This window comes from Nylanderia fulva, unplaced genomic scaffold, assembly GCF_048542155.1.
Source record: "Nylanderia fulva isolate GAGA-0341 unplaced genomic scaffold, ASM4854215v1 Scaffold9, whole genome shotgun sequence".
Lineage (NCBI taxonomy): Eukaryota > Metazoa > Arthropoda > Insecta > Hymenoptera > Formicidae > Nylanderia > Nylanderia fulva.
This window is the reverse complement of record NW_028191026.1, coordinates 2,240,802-2,256,821: the sequence shown is the minus strand read 5'-3', so window position 1 is coordinate 2,256,821 and position 16,020 is coordinate 2,240,802. Positions and strand designations below refer to the sequence as shown.

Below are 16,020 nucleotides of genomic sequence, written 5' to 3'. Positions count from 1 at the left end.
AGGTTGCCCCAGGTCGTGCGAGACTTTCCGACTCGCGCACTTAATTCTGGGCTTCCACCGTACGCTAATTGCTGCCGGATGACGCCAATCTTGTCGTTTACATCGCGTCTACTGGATACGATTAAGTGGGTTTTTATCCGAGTCGCTTCGAGAAGAGATACCCGAGATACATAATAATTGTAATACGCGCCGTTTGAGAACTCTTACAAGTTGATCTCTTCGTCTAATAAGATCTGATTGCGCAACAATCTTTTTAGTCTTTTATCGATACGATGAAATTCGTGGTTTTGACAGAGAATTGACACATAATTGACCACGAATGTTTGCGCCAAAATTATGCAATATTCTACGCGAGATCTCGATGCAAGATTGATGAAAGTGAGACAAATTGAATCGACTCTGATCAGTTCTTTCGAGCATATGACGACTCCGGTTCCAGGTTCCACAGTTCCAGGATATGCGTCGCAATCGACAAAGCGGCGCATATACAACTTTTCGAAACAATCGTGCAATCGTGAGGCAATAAGAGGCCACGATTGAATCTCGACGATTGTGTTGCGCTAACCAGTGGATCTAATCAATCTACCGTCCGGGTGGGAGGAGCTGTTGCATAATCGAAAAGGCCTTCTATATTTTTTGCCAAATAAAAAAGAAATGTTAAAGGAGATCGCGCGCGATACCGTCCGTCTCGGACGACGCCGAGAGAAGCGTCTTCGATTAAGCGGAAGCGAAATATCGCAATCAACATTTCTGCGATGGCAGATAAAAGCGAGTCGTGTAACGAAACGCTCGCAATTTTTCGCGAGGATTCCTCCTCCGCGGTGCGCGCTCGTGCGCTACACATACGCACGCCAAGTGTATGCAGATGCGATACAGGAAGGGGCGGAAGAGGGAGCAACGTCGTCGTCGGTGGTGAGATGGGGGAAGTGACGTTGTGGGGTGGCAGCGTTGCCGGGTTGCCGGGTGGCTGGAGTACCCGGCGGTGTGTACAACCGAACAATCTGTAGAAGCTTGTCCAGGACGAGAGAAGTCCGTAGATCAGCCAATCAGATAGGCATACCCCCTCTCGTCCATTGTCACAAAATGGCGGCCCTAAATCAGCATGACTCCGCCTATTGCTCTCCCCCACCTGGAGCGCCTCTGGCGGCACGAGATGAAAAACTCCGCCTATCGATTCATTTTTACCGCTCTTGTTTCTCCGTCTCTCTCTCTCTCTCTCTCTCTCTCTCTCTCTCTTTCTCCTCCCGCCGCTTCTAAAGTTCCGCGCGTTCCTTTTTCTACCTCCCGTTACCGCCACCTCTTTCTCTCTCTCTCTCTTTTTCTCACTGATCTCGCTCTCTTCCACCTTACCTCCTCTCTTTTAACAACCGGTCTCTCTGTTCCATCGCGCGCCATACGGAGCTACCGCGTCCATTCGCGTGTCTCCTTTCGATCTCGCTCTCTGACATTTTCTCTCTCTTCTTCTCCCATCCACGCCAGCTTGCGTCGCATCCGTGACAATGTTTCAGAGAAACAGTAAATTTGATGATCGTGAAGCGTCAAAAAGAAAGAGAATCGGATGACAGTCGCTTTTCCAAATATCTATGCTACAACTTGCCGAGAAACTTAAAAGATTCGAAGAGAATGATAGCAGGAGCTTCATAAATCCGTGATATCGCGCACGACTTCTCCAGGGGACATTTAGCATTAGATAAAACGGACGTTGAGTGTCAAATGTTGCTTCCGTGGCAGAAACGCAGATATGAATGAATCGTAACATTTCAACATGCAGATACAAATACCACCCAGCAACAATTAAAAAATCTAGATCTCTTATATATACATATGTTCCTACTAATTAATAAAGCGCATAATTGCTGCCTAGAATATTCTATTCAAAGTAGAATGAGTAATGTCATAGATATCAACCTTATATCATTAGCTTGTGTCAACTTACTTTAATATCTATTCGTTCTACCAGGGAATTAATTTACAACAAGTATCTAAGCAACAATACTGATATAGCTAAAATAAATAAATAAGTAGGACGGCAAGATTCGATCCTGCGCATCCTCCGAAATCAGGAATGCTCCGATAAGCTACGAGATTTCTCCTAGTCGATCCACCCCAACCCGAGTATCGTCCCGATGCGCGGGACCGGTCGATGCTTTACGCATATATTTTTCCGCCCTGATTTTTATTGAGAATCCCACCCGGAAAAGGGACGCGTTGCGGAAAATAGTCATAAATTACGTAGCTACGTGAGTTTTCGAACGGCCGCGATATCGGGCGCGGCGCGCCCCGATTTATTATTCTCCGTTAAAAATACGTGCGGCGAGTGCCGGTCGGAAAGAAGGGAAAGCTCTTTTGTTTTTTTCCCGTCTGCGGAAAACGTCTTTCGAAACGATAAACATCTACGAACATTGCAAAATGTCTAGCAAACGTGGGAGTAATTTTCGTGAAAATTATTTTGCGTCTGTCCGCGAGAAATTATTCTCTCCGCAGATTAGTTCGAATACTTTTGTTTTATCGTATAGAATTGTGTCATTCTGCATGTGTGTGTGAGAGAATGTCTTTGAAGTAACAAGTCCGGATAAATTCAGGCTAGCTATATAGGAAAATTAAAATAATGTATTAAAATGAAATCTAATACGAATTAAGATTATCGTATAAACACTTGTATATTTTTCTGCTTCAGACGAAAAATCTCCTTCATTGACTTGCGTAACCGAGGAGATAAGGGACCTCGGATAAAGGATCCGCGTTCAGAAAAGTAAGTGAACACGTTGTGTGTGTGTGTGTGTGTGTGTGTGTAAGGCAGTAGGAAATGGCGAAAATAGAGAGAGAGAGAGCGCGAAAGAAGAGAAGAAAAAAGTAAACGCGCGCCAAAGGAGATACATTCTGGAGCACAGTAGTTCTCCAGGGTCTCCTTTCAGATAATGCGGGGGTGTCGTTTCTCTCCTTTTTTTTCTTGGTCGGCGTTGGCCGTCCTCCCGAAAGTCAAATTCGCGCCGATAATAACTTTTCCTTAAGATTTCCTTTTGTTACCGGGATCCGCTCGCAGACGCGTTCTCGGATAAATTTTACCCGAAAGCTCGTGAATAATGGATCGTGGTTGTCACAGATTATTCGGAAACTCCGTCAACTCGGAGATATGACACGTGTTTACGGACTTTAATACATTTTGCTTTGTCTTTCGCGTAGATTTTAGATTAAATGTTACGTAATTATTATAAACCTCTTTCGACTCTATCTTGAATAAAGTATGTGTACGGAAAAGAAAATAATTGATTTTATTTGCATAATTTAGAGAAAATAATCCATTTGAATATTATAAATTTATACTCGATAGTACAAAAGTATATGTATAGACTGATTAGCATTTGTTAAATGGAATGTACGTATTTAACATCATATATAAAGCACTGCTGAATAGCACGCTAATGACCATTGTTAATGACTCAACGTCATTCGCGACAGGAAAATTACATTTAGCCGACCGTTATTAACTTATGACTGGTTAATAATTTTTAAAAGGCTAGTAATATTTTTTAAACTCGTCAATCTTTTTAATAAAAAATATGTGAGATCGTTTAACGTATATGATCTGTTTAATGTGTGATTACAAATTTAATATTAATTTCATTAATTTGTAAATTAAATATCATAAAATTAAACATACTTATATAAAATTCAATCAATTTTCACATATATATATTATAAATATATGATTCTTTCAATAAGATTTCACTGATTGCCATCAGTATTACATTTATAATTGAGATCACTAGTTCAATGTTTTTCAATAGTAATACACTGATTTCAATTTAAAAGAGTATCCGATACCGTTACTACATATTTTTACTAGCTGTCTCTTTTTTTATTCCTTTTTATAGATTTTCTAAATTATAAAAATTTTTGATGGAGATTGAAATCCCATCGTGATATAAGTTATAGATATACAAACAGATATTATTAAAAGTAAAACGAATTAAAAATTCTAATATAAAATATAAAAATTCCAAATTAATATTATAATCTATTTTTGTTAAATTTCTTAAGCTATAATTCGATTTAGAACGCAGAAACAAATTTTCGGTACTTCAAATTATTGTAAAATAGTCGTGTCTTTTGTCGTCTGCTTATCAGACACGACAACATCATCAAGTATCATAAATAAACCACTTTCTGCAAAACCTTTTTTAAAGCTGCTTAACCCGTGACATCACACGCGAGCGAGCAAACAATCGAGCAAGAGAGTTCCGCGAGAAAGAAAGATATATAGAGAAAAGTATATAAACACAGTTGAACAGCTCGGCTCTGCTCGATGTAATGCAGTAATCTCTAACAGATAAAGTGACACACGCGAAGGAATAGAAATACTTTCGTCGAGACGCAGCAATCGAATATATATATATATATTCACTCGGTATCTTTGGCCAGCTACGAAAACGGAGACGACATAATTAACAGAACAGGCTGCACCCTCCTTAATTGCGCCGGGTCCTCCTTCGTTTGCGTATTTTTGTTAATGCGTCCATTAACTTCGTGGACTGTAGAACCGAAGTCGTTTCGATGCTTATCTACGTCCGATTAAAGCAAACGGCTTAATACGTTCGATGAATCGGTAACGATCGAGAAACTATGACAACTATGTTGGTGTACGATCGTTAGAAAACTTGTTCCTTTAATGGCATCGCACAATCGCGAAGGTTTGACATTTGTTATATAATAATATCGCAAACATGGTGGTATTATTTTCCACATGGGCGACATTGAATATATTTATCACGGCTAAGGGATGAATGGAACATAAATCCTTTACGAGGATTTTGTGATTCGAGGGTAGTTAATTAAAGAAGCCGCCAAACTCGCCCTCTCTCTTTCTCGCTTGCTCTCTTTTAGCTAGAACTACCTCACAATTTCGCTCGACGCGAGGGAACTTTCCTACTTCTTTAGAAGTTCCTGGCAGATTTACCGTCTCCTAATAAATCGCCGGGGCGATTAGAATTAATGCCAGATTAATTCCAACGGCCTTGATAAATTCTTATCTCGCAGCCGCTCCTACCTCCGGGCTAAGAATGTAAGACTTTATTCGGGAGAAACTCGATTTCGCGTGGAATTACTAATTTTTTGCGAACAAGTGCGATTCTTACCTCACTTTTGCCTCACGTATATATACATTTGCGTGTCTGTGTATGTATATATACGGAAAATTTATGTAATTCTTTTGCAACAGAAATATACGGTGAAATCACCTTGTAGATTTCATTAATTAAATTATAAAAAGTGTTAATATTTTTTCTAATTTCTATAATTCTAAATATTATTTTTCAATACTTTGTCACGATAATCAAACATCCAATTAAAACCAATATAAGTGTCTATATATCAAGTGCATTTGCAACGCGCGATAAATGACAGGTCGTACAGTGTCGCATATTCGATTTCTATCAGGACGATTGTGTCGGATCAATCTGACGGCAACGAGATAACGATGTGCTAATCAATAATCAGCTCGATAAAGGAACCGGGTATCGCGTCCACTTTAAGCTCGTATTTTCGGATCACAAAAATCGAATTCTTGCAGAGTCACAGAGCCACTTAGGCCGACTCTCGTTCGTATACGGTTAGGTGTATGGGATGCGCTTTCTGTAGTCACTTTGTTTTAATTGCGCACGGACGCGTGTCAGGAGAGAAAGAAAGAAAGAGAGAGAGAGAGAGAGAGCGCGTGTTGTAAAGTGCGAGGGGGTCCATCCGGAAAACGGACAGAAGATGGTGAAAAAAGCTTAAAGGGAAGGGAGTACATCTGGCGCCTCTGTGATTACGTTAATGCACCGACACGACGATGCGTTCTTTACAGCCGAAAGTTTAGCACATAATGCGTCTTTTTCCCGATCTCTCTCTTTCTCTCTTCGATTCTTAGCCGTCTCTCGTTTCCTTCTCGGCCGGAATTTCGCGTCCGGGAATAATTTTTTTTTTTCTCGAATGGGCGGGCTTGTGTGATACGCCCGAAGCGGCGATGTCCGGATTATCGTTACTTTGTATGTACGTACTGTACGCCAGAAGAGCTCGTAAGAGTTAATGAGCTATCTTTTTGCCCGTGTATGTAACGAAGAGCGCGCTGTAGGGCTCCCGAGGCACGTAATTTGTTGCGCGTATAATGGCTCGTTTCGCTTTCCCGTTAATAACACGGGGCGGACCGTCGAAAATTTCTGCGAAGCAAATATCAAGTAAAGTATTATACGATATATATATATATATATATATATATATGAGTGCGGATATGATTCACTGCGCAAAATCCCAGACAGTCTGCACAGATTTCGATGGACGACGTTTTGTGAGAGCTTATATATTCTCGTGAACATGAACATGAACGGGCAGTGAAAATATTTACATTGTTAACAGATCGTTTCGCACACCGACTTATCGGGAGCATCTTATCGGGAGCATCTTGCGCGACAATGGAACAGTTTCGTTGGAAAATGGGAGAAAAGTGTGGAGGAGAGCAACGTCTCTCTGACAGGTTTCTGGCGTGGATCAACGATCCGCGAAGTCTTTACAATGCACTCCTTGCACTTATCCAATGTGTCACGGCGAGAAAGAATGAGGGACTCTCTCCTTGGAGCTCCACGGATCTCGAAAAGACCAAAACATAAACCACGCGCAGCGTCCGTACAATATGCCCTACTAGCTGCTCCGCCCTTTCGTCCCATCGCCCTCGATCCACCGCCACCTCCATTCGCAGCGTTCTCTTGGAAGAGACACAAAGCCAGGCCAGAGTTATCTTGATGAACCCTAAGTACTACAAGACCTATTTGGAGGAGAGATAGGTTCCGGAGTGGGGGTACGAGAGGGTGGACAGAGAGCGGGGTCGCACAATGAAGAAAAGAATAAGGTAGAAGACCCGCGAGAGATGGAGAAAGAGAGAGAGAGAGAGAGGGACAAGAGTCCATCCACCTTGGAAAAGAGATCTTTCACGGTTGTCGATGCCACTGTGATAAGGAACGGCATTCTCCGCTGCTACTCTTTTACTACCACCGTCGCTATATTGCCTCGTCGCTGCTGTGCGCAGCTTTCTCGTCGCTTCAACCGATCGGTGACAAACCACTTCGCGAAATGCCTTTTTTCCCCCGAGACATAGAGAAGGCCGTGTATCAAAAGCCAAGGAATGCGCTTCTACTACTTTCGATCGTCGCTTTAAACGGACGTTAAATAGATGCTGACGAAGCACGTTTTGCAAGGTGAACATTTTATGTGCGATTCGGACGTTTGCTCTTAATCATATACAGACGAATGAAGAAAAAGAACGTGTAACACCGTGCTTTCTTCACGCACATATATAATTTGTTCGGAAAAACCACGGTGATTAATTAACGATTTTAGGTTTTTTTTACACGACCTAAGACGCCGAGGTATTTCAACGAGTGTTTCTTTCTCTTTTTCTCATCGCAGAGCGACCATTCTATTTAAGAGACAACAATTAAAAGACGCATCGTTATTCTTCTAGTCAATTATTTACAAGCATCTGTCAATAAAATATTTTAAATTGTCGGCAAGAAAAATGCGTTAAATATTCACACTATTTCTATTAATCAGATTTATATAAAATAAATAATAAATAAATATATATTGATATATTTATTAATGGAAATAGTGTAAATACATTTAATGCATTTTCCTTGGTCTGTCATAATTTAAAATATTCTATCGACAGATGCTTGTAAACAATTGTATGACTAGAAGTATAACAATACTTGCTTACGTCAATACTTTGATATGCAGATAAATTAGGCGTCGAATTTTTTGTACATCTTTTAATTGTTATCTTCTAAATAGAGTCGGCTTGTACAACCTATATATTTTTATCTCGTTTAATCTAATTAAATATAATTACGCGTACGAAGCGAAATTATATTGTTCCATGATAATAAAGTATAGAAAATTGCAATGCATGCATAAAAATATATGTCAATTAATTATGCAATGCATAAAAGTTCCATATTTAAATCTTTAATAACAAATGCGAACAAAAACATAGAATCTTTCAATCAAAATACCTGCGCTTCCAGACTCACACGTATTCATGCGTCCACCACGCTGCACGTTTCGCGAGAGACTAATTCCCGTCACTAATCGCAGTATTTTGCGCAGTGGTGTCGCCAACTGACGACAAAACCTAACTTCACAGCCAAGACTGAAGCTGAGGCCAAGCCTCAGGCAACAGTATGCGCCCGAGCGCCGAACCGGAAGATCATGTCGTACTTCGTACGATTAAAATTTGTTTTCTTTTTTCTTTAAATACCAAATGTCACAACCTATTGCTTCCTATTAAATTTAAAAAATTGCAATATATGTATACATATAAATATGTATATGTAATTATATATTGATATATATTGATATATATTTAATTACATATGTATATAATTAAATTCATTTATGTAATAAATTATTATGTTAAATGTGAGAAATATGAAAGCGTTATATTCTGAGAAAATTAAATAAGATTATAGCGAGATTTTCTATGTTTTTAATTAAGGGCGACTTTTCTGACATTGTAATTAGCGCATCGTAATTAAACGAACGCTAAAGATACAACCAGCGATGTAAATTATATTTAAAACTTTCCTATTGCAAAAGCTGGCTTCGCAGTATAACATATATATTTTGTTAAATCAAAGAACTTTGTATAAGAAAGAGATTTTTTCTCAAATTTTTATCTGGCAACAAAAATGCGCATATTTTTTTTATTTTCTAAAAATCTCAAAATTTTTTGTGGAAAAAAAGTAAAAATCGTGTACACAATATAATTAATAATTCTGCTGCCGATCGACAAGAGTTTAACGCGAAAACATATTCGCGTGAATCGTCAAAAAAAGTCGAAAAACGCGTCACAGAAAATTGTTTACGAGCGATATGGGCGCTTCAGGACAGAAATACAAGTGGATTCATCAGGACGCAAAGTGTCCCATGATGAATGCGGAGACGTCACGCTTGTTAGTCTCCGTTTTCGATTCGATACGGTGATATTTTCAAATCCCGACCATCGGGCATGTGCCTTACCTCCAGTTCCCTTAGACGCCTTAGATTCAATTTTTCCTTTTTTTTTTGACGTCGTCACGGATTCTGCGAGTGTCATCGAGTTGTCATTGAGTTGTCATCGTGTTAATTGCACTGAACGCATAGATAACCGGCGATTATTGCTTTCATTAATGATCATTGCTCTCATATTGTTCTCAATTTAGTAATGATACATATGAAATAGCTCATTAATTTAATTAATGAGATATCTCACATGTATCATCATTAAATTGAGGAGAGAAAAGGGAAGAGCATACAATTATAGCGTTTAAATGAAATAAGTGCGGTAAACGGACGAAGCGTGCCGTTTGATGCGCGGTAGATTTCCGGCAGCTCTTTTTTTCTTCCCGCGACGCGGCAAATGAATACGATTATCTGCCCCATAGTCGAGCCTGCCTCCCATCCTCGCGAAGAAGATCGCCTAAACGGCCACTTATCTCGTTGCTGGTCCCGGCCGCTAAGATAAGAGCAGCTACACCGTGGTTTTACATCGTGTCGGGGCGTGTCGAACATACATCCGGCCCGGTTCTTTCCTCGTTTGTTCGAAATTGAAGTTTATCGATGCGCCCGTTGTCCGCCGCTCTTATCTTCGGCCCGAGGCGTGGTCATCCTCTCTTTCTCTCTTTCCCTCTTTTCTCCTCTCTCTTTCTCTCCGTTCGTGCTGTTGCTTCTCTTCTTTCACAGATAACGCGAGAGAAGACCGATCCCGAATATCAATCTTTCTCGCATGTCCAGGTTTGACATTAAAGATAAATATAAGATAATTTATACTATTTTTATATCCTTTTTAGAAGAGTCAATAATTATGTAAAATTTAAATTAATAATAATACATTATTAACTTAACTTCGCATACCGAATCCTCGATTCTCGATTATCGTTTTCTCCGCTGTTTAATCGCGTTTGTTTAGTTAGTCGCGTGACGTTATAAGTAACAGCCTCACTTTTAGCCGAATATAATATTGTTTTTTTCAAATGTCAAGTGAAGAACATCGACGTGTTTGGTTGGGGTAGTCTGAAAATGAGTGTAAATCTGCTTAGAAAATGACCTGAATAGGAATGGTCTTAAATTCACGGATTATGGCTATTTACAGTAGCCCTCCGGGGATTTGAACCTTAGGAGCTACCAAATGGATAACGAGAACTTAATGGATGTCTAAATACGTGTTCAGTACAGTAATCTGTATAAAATTTAGCAGATTAAGAGACGATACAGTGAACGAAGACTCGAATTATTTCACATTTTCGAGACAACCTTTCATTTTCGTATTAGTTTTCGTGTCATTTTATTTACGATATTTTAAAATTGATGAAGGAATCAACAGTAAACACACAGCTAAGATATCCACGTGTCTCTTTTAATAAATATCGTTCAACTTCCAAAATTCAATTAAACATATATAGTATCTCGATTTTAAATAAAATACGACAAACAATTAAGAGAAAGGGTTTTGTAAATCGTTTCCTCTCGCTTTCTTCGAAAAAAAGAAAAGAAAGAGAAGAGTGCGAAATGAAAATTAAAAGATATGTAATTAAATGCTCGAAATTTAAATACGCGACTGACGACTATTTGAAAAGAGATTGTCAAAAAAGAAAAGAAGCAAATCTTGTTTCAGTCTTTTGATCCGGAGAAATCCCGGATCACAAAATGCTCTCTTCCAGTTGCTCCCGTCATAGCATTGAGCCTCTTTTGTTATAGCCTAATGCTTTAAAAGCACAGAAAGCGACCTACCTGTCATACTTGGGTTTACCCGATTTTCGCGTACATCATCGCAGCGGCTAATTAGACCCCGAGACCTAATTCCCTATAGGAGAATTTTCCCCAGAAGGGTGAGGCGCACCCGGCTTAAGCCAGGTACCCCGAGGCGAACCACACCCTCTCTAAAACACCTTCCAGTATCTTTGGAGCCTCGCTCCGAAATGTCGCAATGTCTTACGTGTCCTATTGTGCGCCTCGGACGAAGAAGTTAAGGTAGAAGAGGAGAGGAAAAGAGGGCGCCGGGCATTCTGCCTGCTTGCGCGTTTAGAACTCCAGGAGAGACACTCCTAGAAGACGGCGAGATATACTCCCTCGGCGCGAACACCGCACGGTTTTATGGTCGCCCGTGCCTGATTTATGGGACGATGCCAATCCCGTAAAATGTAAAAAGCGTCTCGTGCACGTGAGTCTTCCCTCACGGGCCCTCATCACGAAACTTCTCCCCCGAGGGATCGACGAAGTGAAGGAGAATCTGCGTGTGTTCTAGACTTTTTTTTCTTAGTTATATCGCGCTTTATACTTTCAGAAATTTTTATTCCTCGATCATCATTTTGTACATCGAGTATAATTATTTTTTCATTTATAACATTGTTGATTAAAGAGTTAAAAGATTGAATAGAAAATAGTAAAACAATACGAGATTTCCAAGATGATAAAATAAAAATATATCTTGTTAAATATGCAAAGAGATTTTCTCCTTAATATCATTTTTATGCAATATTAAAAAAACTGTATAATATTAAAACGCAATTTTAATTCGTAACTTAAAGTTCGTATCTGTCAATGAGATATACCTAATAATATCTGTAATTACGGCGCGCAATTAGCGATGACAGTGTTTGGCAGATTCTTTGAATCATGTTTTTGGTTTTTCGCCCTCTCTCTCTCTCTATCTCTATCTCGTTTCGCCGAAGAGTTAGTCCAAACTTTCGACGATACGTTGTTATACGGTAGCGCATTCCGTCCTAACAACTCGGATACTCGAGAACACCCCGGAAGTCTATCCTAATTTCTATCATTACGGCTCAATATTTCTCTCCGAGTCGAGAGATCGAACCGGTTCACGCACCTAATTACACACTCGCCTCGAACTCTTCTCTCATCGACTCTGACAGAAGCCGAACCGCGCTGTTTTAATAACAACATGTTGAAATAAATTTCAACATTTCACTGTCAAACTATAAATCTAAATTTTGTTTTAATTAAAGATAAAATATACGTTATTAAGATAGCATCCAAGTTTTTGTAGATATTTTTCTTCATTAATAATTGATTGGAATTTGTTTGATCTTTCTTTAGACTCTACATATTCATTCCTCTTCTTTTTATAATTGGATACACGTGATTTTTACATAAAAATGTTGTGTAAAATCTATTCGGTATCTTGTTATTTAGTAGGTAGGATTTTACTCTGATCAACGGCGGGCGAGAACAGAGAATTTTCCGGCCTAGATATAGTACCGCGTGCAACAATGACAACCGCGCATTAGATGGTCGTAAAGTAGAGTTTTGGACAAGGAACTCGTGCTCGATAACAAGGTGGGCGTGACCTTCCTTCCTTCGTTTGCGCGAAGCCGAAAAGTCTAGGTCCGTGAAAATCGCCTGTCTCGAAAAGGCGCCGGGTTTCTTCCCTCGTCCTACTATTTTCCGTCCTTCGGGCTGCGGTTTTGCGGAATCACGATGCCCAGAAGCGTTCTCCTGGGACTAAATCACCGTCTTTGGTTTCCTACTCATACGCGTTTCGACGGGCTATATTAACGATAAATTCGAATAACGAAGAAAATAACTCGAGGGAGAAATATTTTTACTTTCTTTTCTTTTGAATTTACACGCGAAATAATTATAATCCAGAATCTGTCTTTAATAATCTTTAATAATCGAAATTGGAGAGACGCAGCAGATAAAAGACAACTTTCAATTTTTCAATCTTTATAGTCTTCAAATGTTCAGGTTAATTTTCTTTCGTGAAAAAACCAAGCGTGAAAGAAAGTTAATTGGTGTTTCATTGATAATCTGTATTTTATATTCACGCGCGCGTCCTTTAAACGCAGAACAGTGGCTCACTTGCGATTGTTTAAGAAGTGGCCCGCATTAAATGCTTCAGCGTCCTTGGCCGTACATATATGAACATATAGATGTCGATAGGGCAGATTGTAGCCCTTCTTAAGGTAGTCGACCACTCGAGGGCATACGAGGGTGAAAAAGGTAACTCGAGTTTCGCGGCACGTCGCATCGAGTACTACTACGTCGTCTTTTCAGTTCGCAGACCTAGCGAACAGCCAGGTTTCCAACTTTTCTCATTGTCAGGTCACGAAACGCGATGACGTTTCTACTATAGGAAAGATTACGCGGACCGGTAAGAATCACTAGGACGACCGCGTTCTTTGACGTTTTCTTTTCTCAATTTATCTAGAACAAATTTTATATCAAAAGTTTCTTCAAACAAGAAAGAATCTCTCATCTATGTATATATCATTCGAAATGACAGATTGATCAATTTCAAACCGTTGATTAACTTATTAATTAGATAATTATTATAATTAGTACTTATCCCGTTATAATATAATAGTATGAGATATATAAATTGAATATTTAAATATCTTTTTAACTTGATTATTTGTGTTTCTCAGAAACATATATACTCTAATGATTTTCATCCTCGAAATTTATTGCTTCTACTATAAAAAAAAATGACACTTTATTTCGAAAAATAGAGTCGATTTCACGTCTTCAGCTGTAAAACTAATTTCATTAATTTTCTTATAATTGAAAAAGTAGCGCAGAGATATTTCAGATAAATAAGAGCCAATGGTCCATCTCTAAAATTCTTCGAATATCCCTCATTCCTCTCTTTTCGAGAGTATCACACGATGTTACAGTTTATATAGGAACAATTTTATCAAAATTGTAAAACACACATTCTTTTCGCAACAGGTGCATGTTCGACACGCATTGCAAATTTCGCGTAATTCGGATTACTATAGAGAGCTGGATTCTCTCTCTCTCTCGTATGTAAAACGCGGCTTTCGATGAACTTTGGTGGCCGAAGAAGCTGTTGAAACAGAGACGTTCATTATTACGGGCCGATAAGAATCAACTCTGGAGAGGGGGACGAAATTTCGAAATTTCGGCGAAAATTAATCGGCGAACGATTATTTACGCGTGCATTATGCAACCGGGGGGATAAGACTTTCGGACCGCGAGGAGGAGAGTCCGCCGCGTCGGCTAATTGAAACGCCACCGCGTTCGAGATAAGCCCCATTGCAACGGAGAGTTATGAGACAATATTATGAGGCGCCCGTACGTCAAGCCCAAAATTAATTTCGGCCATCGCTTTGCGCGACCGAGCGCAGATAGCGCGGCGCCTCTTCTCTCTCTCTCTCTCTCGCTCTCTCTCTCTCTCTCTCTCTGTACGTCATTACGACGAAACCGTATCGTCCGCTCGGACGCCCATGTCTCTTTCTCCTGATCGTTATCCCCTCGCCGTTATTGAATTCAATGCGAGCTCGCTCGCGTGTTCGCATCCGGGAGCGTATAATTCTCGACGAGACGGAAGGATGCGGAACCGTAACACGAAACGTCATCCTTCAGAAAATGCGCGCTCTTCGGGGATGAAAGCGAACGAAGAAATGCAAAATATACGCGAATACCTTTCGGGTGTTCTCCGAAGGCAGGGATGCATCGCGCATCTGGAAAGCACGCGTTTAGGTATGGGAAAGCCATTAGTGCAGCCGTTTAATGCAACGTACGGGACACGCCACGTTAAGCGGCACCTGCAGCGTCGCTCGTTAGCCTGATTTGTCGCTTTATTAGATCTTAGTTTGCGTTCGCGTCGGCGAGCATAGGATCGAGAGGCGGACATTACGGGTCGGGATTTGCAATTTGCGTAAATTAGACGATTGCACTGCGGTCCTCCATCTCTCTCTCTCTCTCTCTCTTGCTACCCTTCCTTCCACCACCTTCAACCGATCTCGTACTCTAGCAGCGGCGTACCTCTAATGGCACGTGTAATCGCCCGATAATTTGCACCGCGCACTCTAACTCGGCGTTAATTGACCCCGGCCGTGCTAATTAACGAGACGCCGAGAGATTTACGACGCGGGAATTCTTGTTACTCGGGATGTTTATCGATCGATCGAGCAGCTCTATCCGCGATCGACGTGCATGATTAAATTTAACTCCTATTTGCCTATTTGTCAATTATTTTTCTCGCAACATTCTCCGCTATTATAGACATACATATATTGGAATGGAATATAATTAATATTCAATTTCAGAATTAATATACGTGTAACGTTTTTTTTTATTCTCAGGAAGTAGTAAGCAAAATATGAACAAGATTTCTTGATTAAACCTAGATATCTATTTGCATAATATTACAGCGAAGCTCATTTTTAAATATCACTGATTGAAACAGCTGATTCCTTCATTGATTAGTGACTATTTGCTGCTTTTCAATGATTAATTTTATTTAAGAGAGCGCATAATCGAACAAACAGAAATTGCGAACAGAAAATAAAAACTCCTATTTGCCTATTTGTCGATTATTTGTCTCGCAAGATTCTCTGCTATTGTACATACATATTTGGAATGAAATATAATTAATATTTCAGAATTATATACATGTAATATTTTTTTATTCTCAGGAAGTAGTAAGCAAAATATGAACAAGATTTTTTTGATTAAACCCAAATGTCTTCCCTATACGTATAATATTAAAGCAAAGCTGATTTTAAAATATCGCCGCATGATTGAAACAGCTAATTCCTTCACTGACTTGCAGCTGCTATACTCGATCGCGAGACTATTAGCGAGACTATTTGCTGCTTTTCAGTGATCAATTTTATTTAAGAGAGCGCATAATCGAAAAAAAAAAAAAAAATAAAGATTGCAGACAGAAAATAAAAAAATAACAATCTCCGATTCATCTTTAGACGGATTTGCGCATTCTGCAAATATGTTCCTTCATTCCTCATCCATCCGCGTGTCTATCCGGATCGCAGACAACGATCGCGTCGCCGGACCACGTCACGTCCACCTGTATCGACGGTCATAAATCCCGGGGATCGAGAGAGTGACGGCGCAATGGGCCGAGAAGCTGGTCCGGTTGCGCGAAATCACCGGCGTAGCTACGCGATACCGCGCGCGGTTGTTAAGAGCCTTCCCGCGGCGCGGAGGGTCGATTTCACCCCCATC

General features: G+C 40.0%; 2 protein-coding genes across 2 annotated transcripts in view; one reads left to right on the top strand and one right to left on the bottom strand.

Moving 5' to 3' along the window:
• LOC114946652 (uncharacterized) overlaps nt 1–16,020 on the top strand; it is a 342,831-nt gene that overhangs the window by 222,875 nt on the left and 103,936 nt on the right. Inside the window, exon 5 of the mRNA XM_085489873.1 lies at nt 2,678–2,752. Coding sequence (XP_085345999.1) covers nt 2,752 — 1 coding nt within the window. The 5' untranslated portion in view covers nt 2,678–2,751. The remainder of the gene's footprint in view (nt 1–2,677; nt 2,753–16,020) is intronic.
• LOC114946654 (uncharacterized) overlaps nt 1–16,020 on the bottom strand; it is a 155,601-nt gene that overhangs the window by 72,585 nt on the left and 66,996 nt on the right. The gene's annotated exons all lie outside the window — the stretch shown is intronic.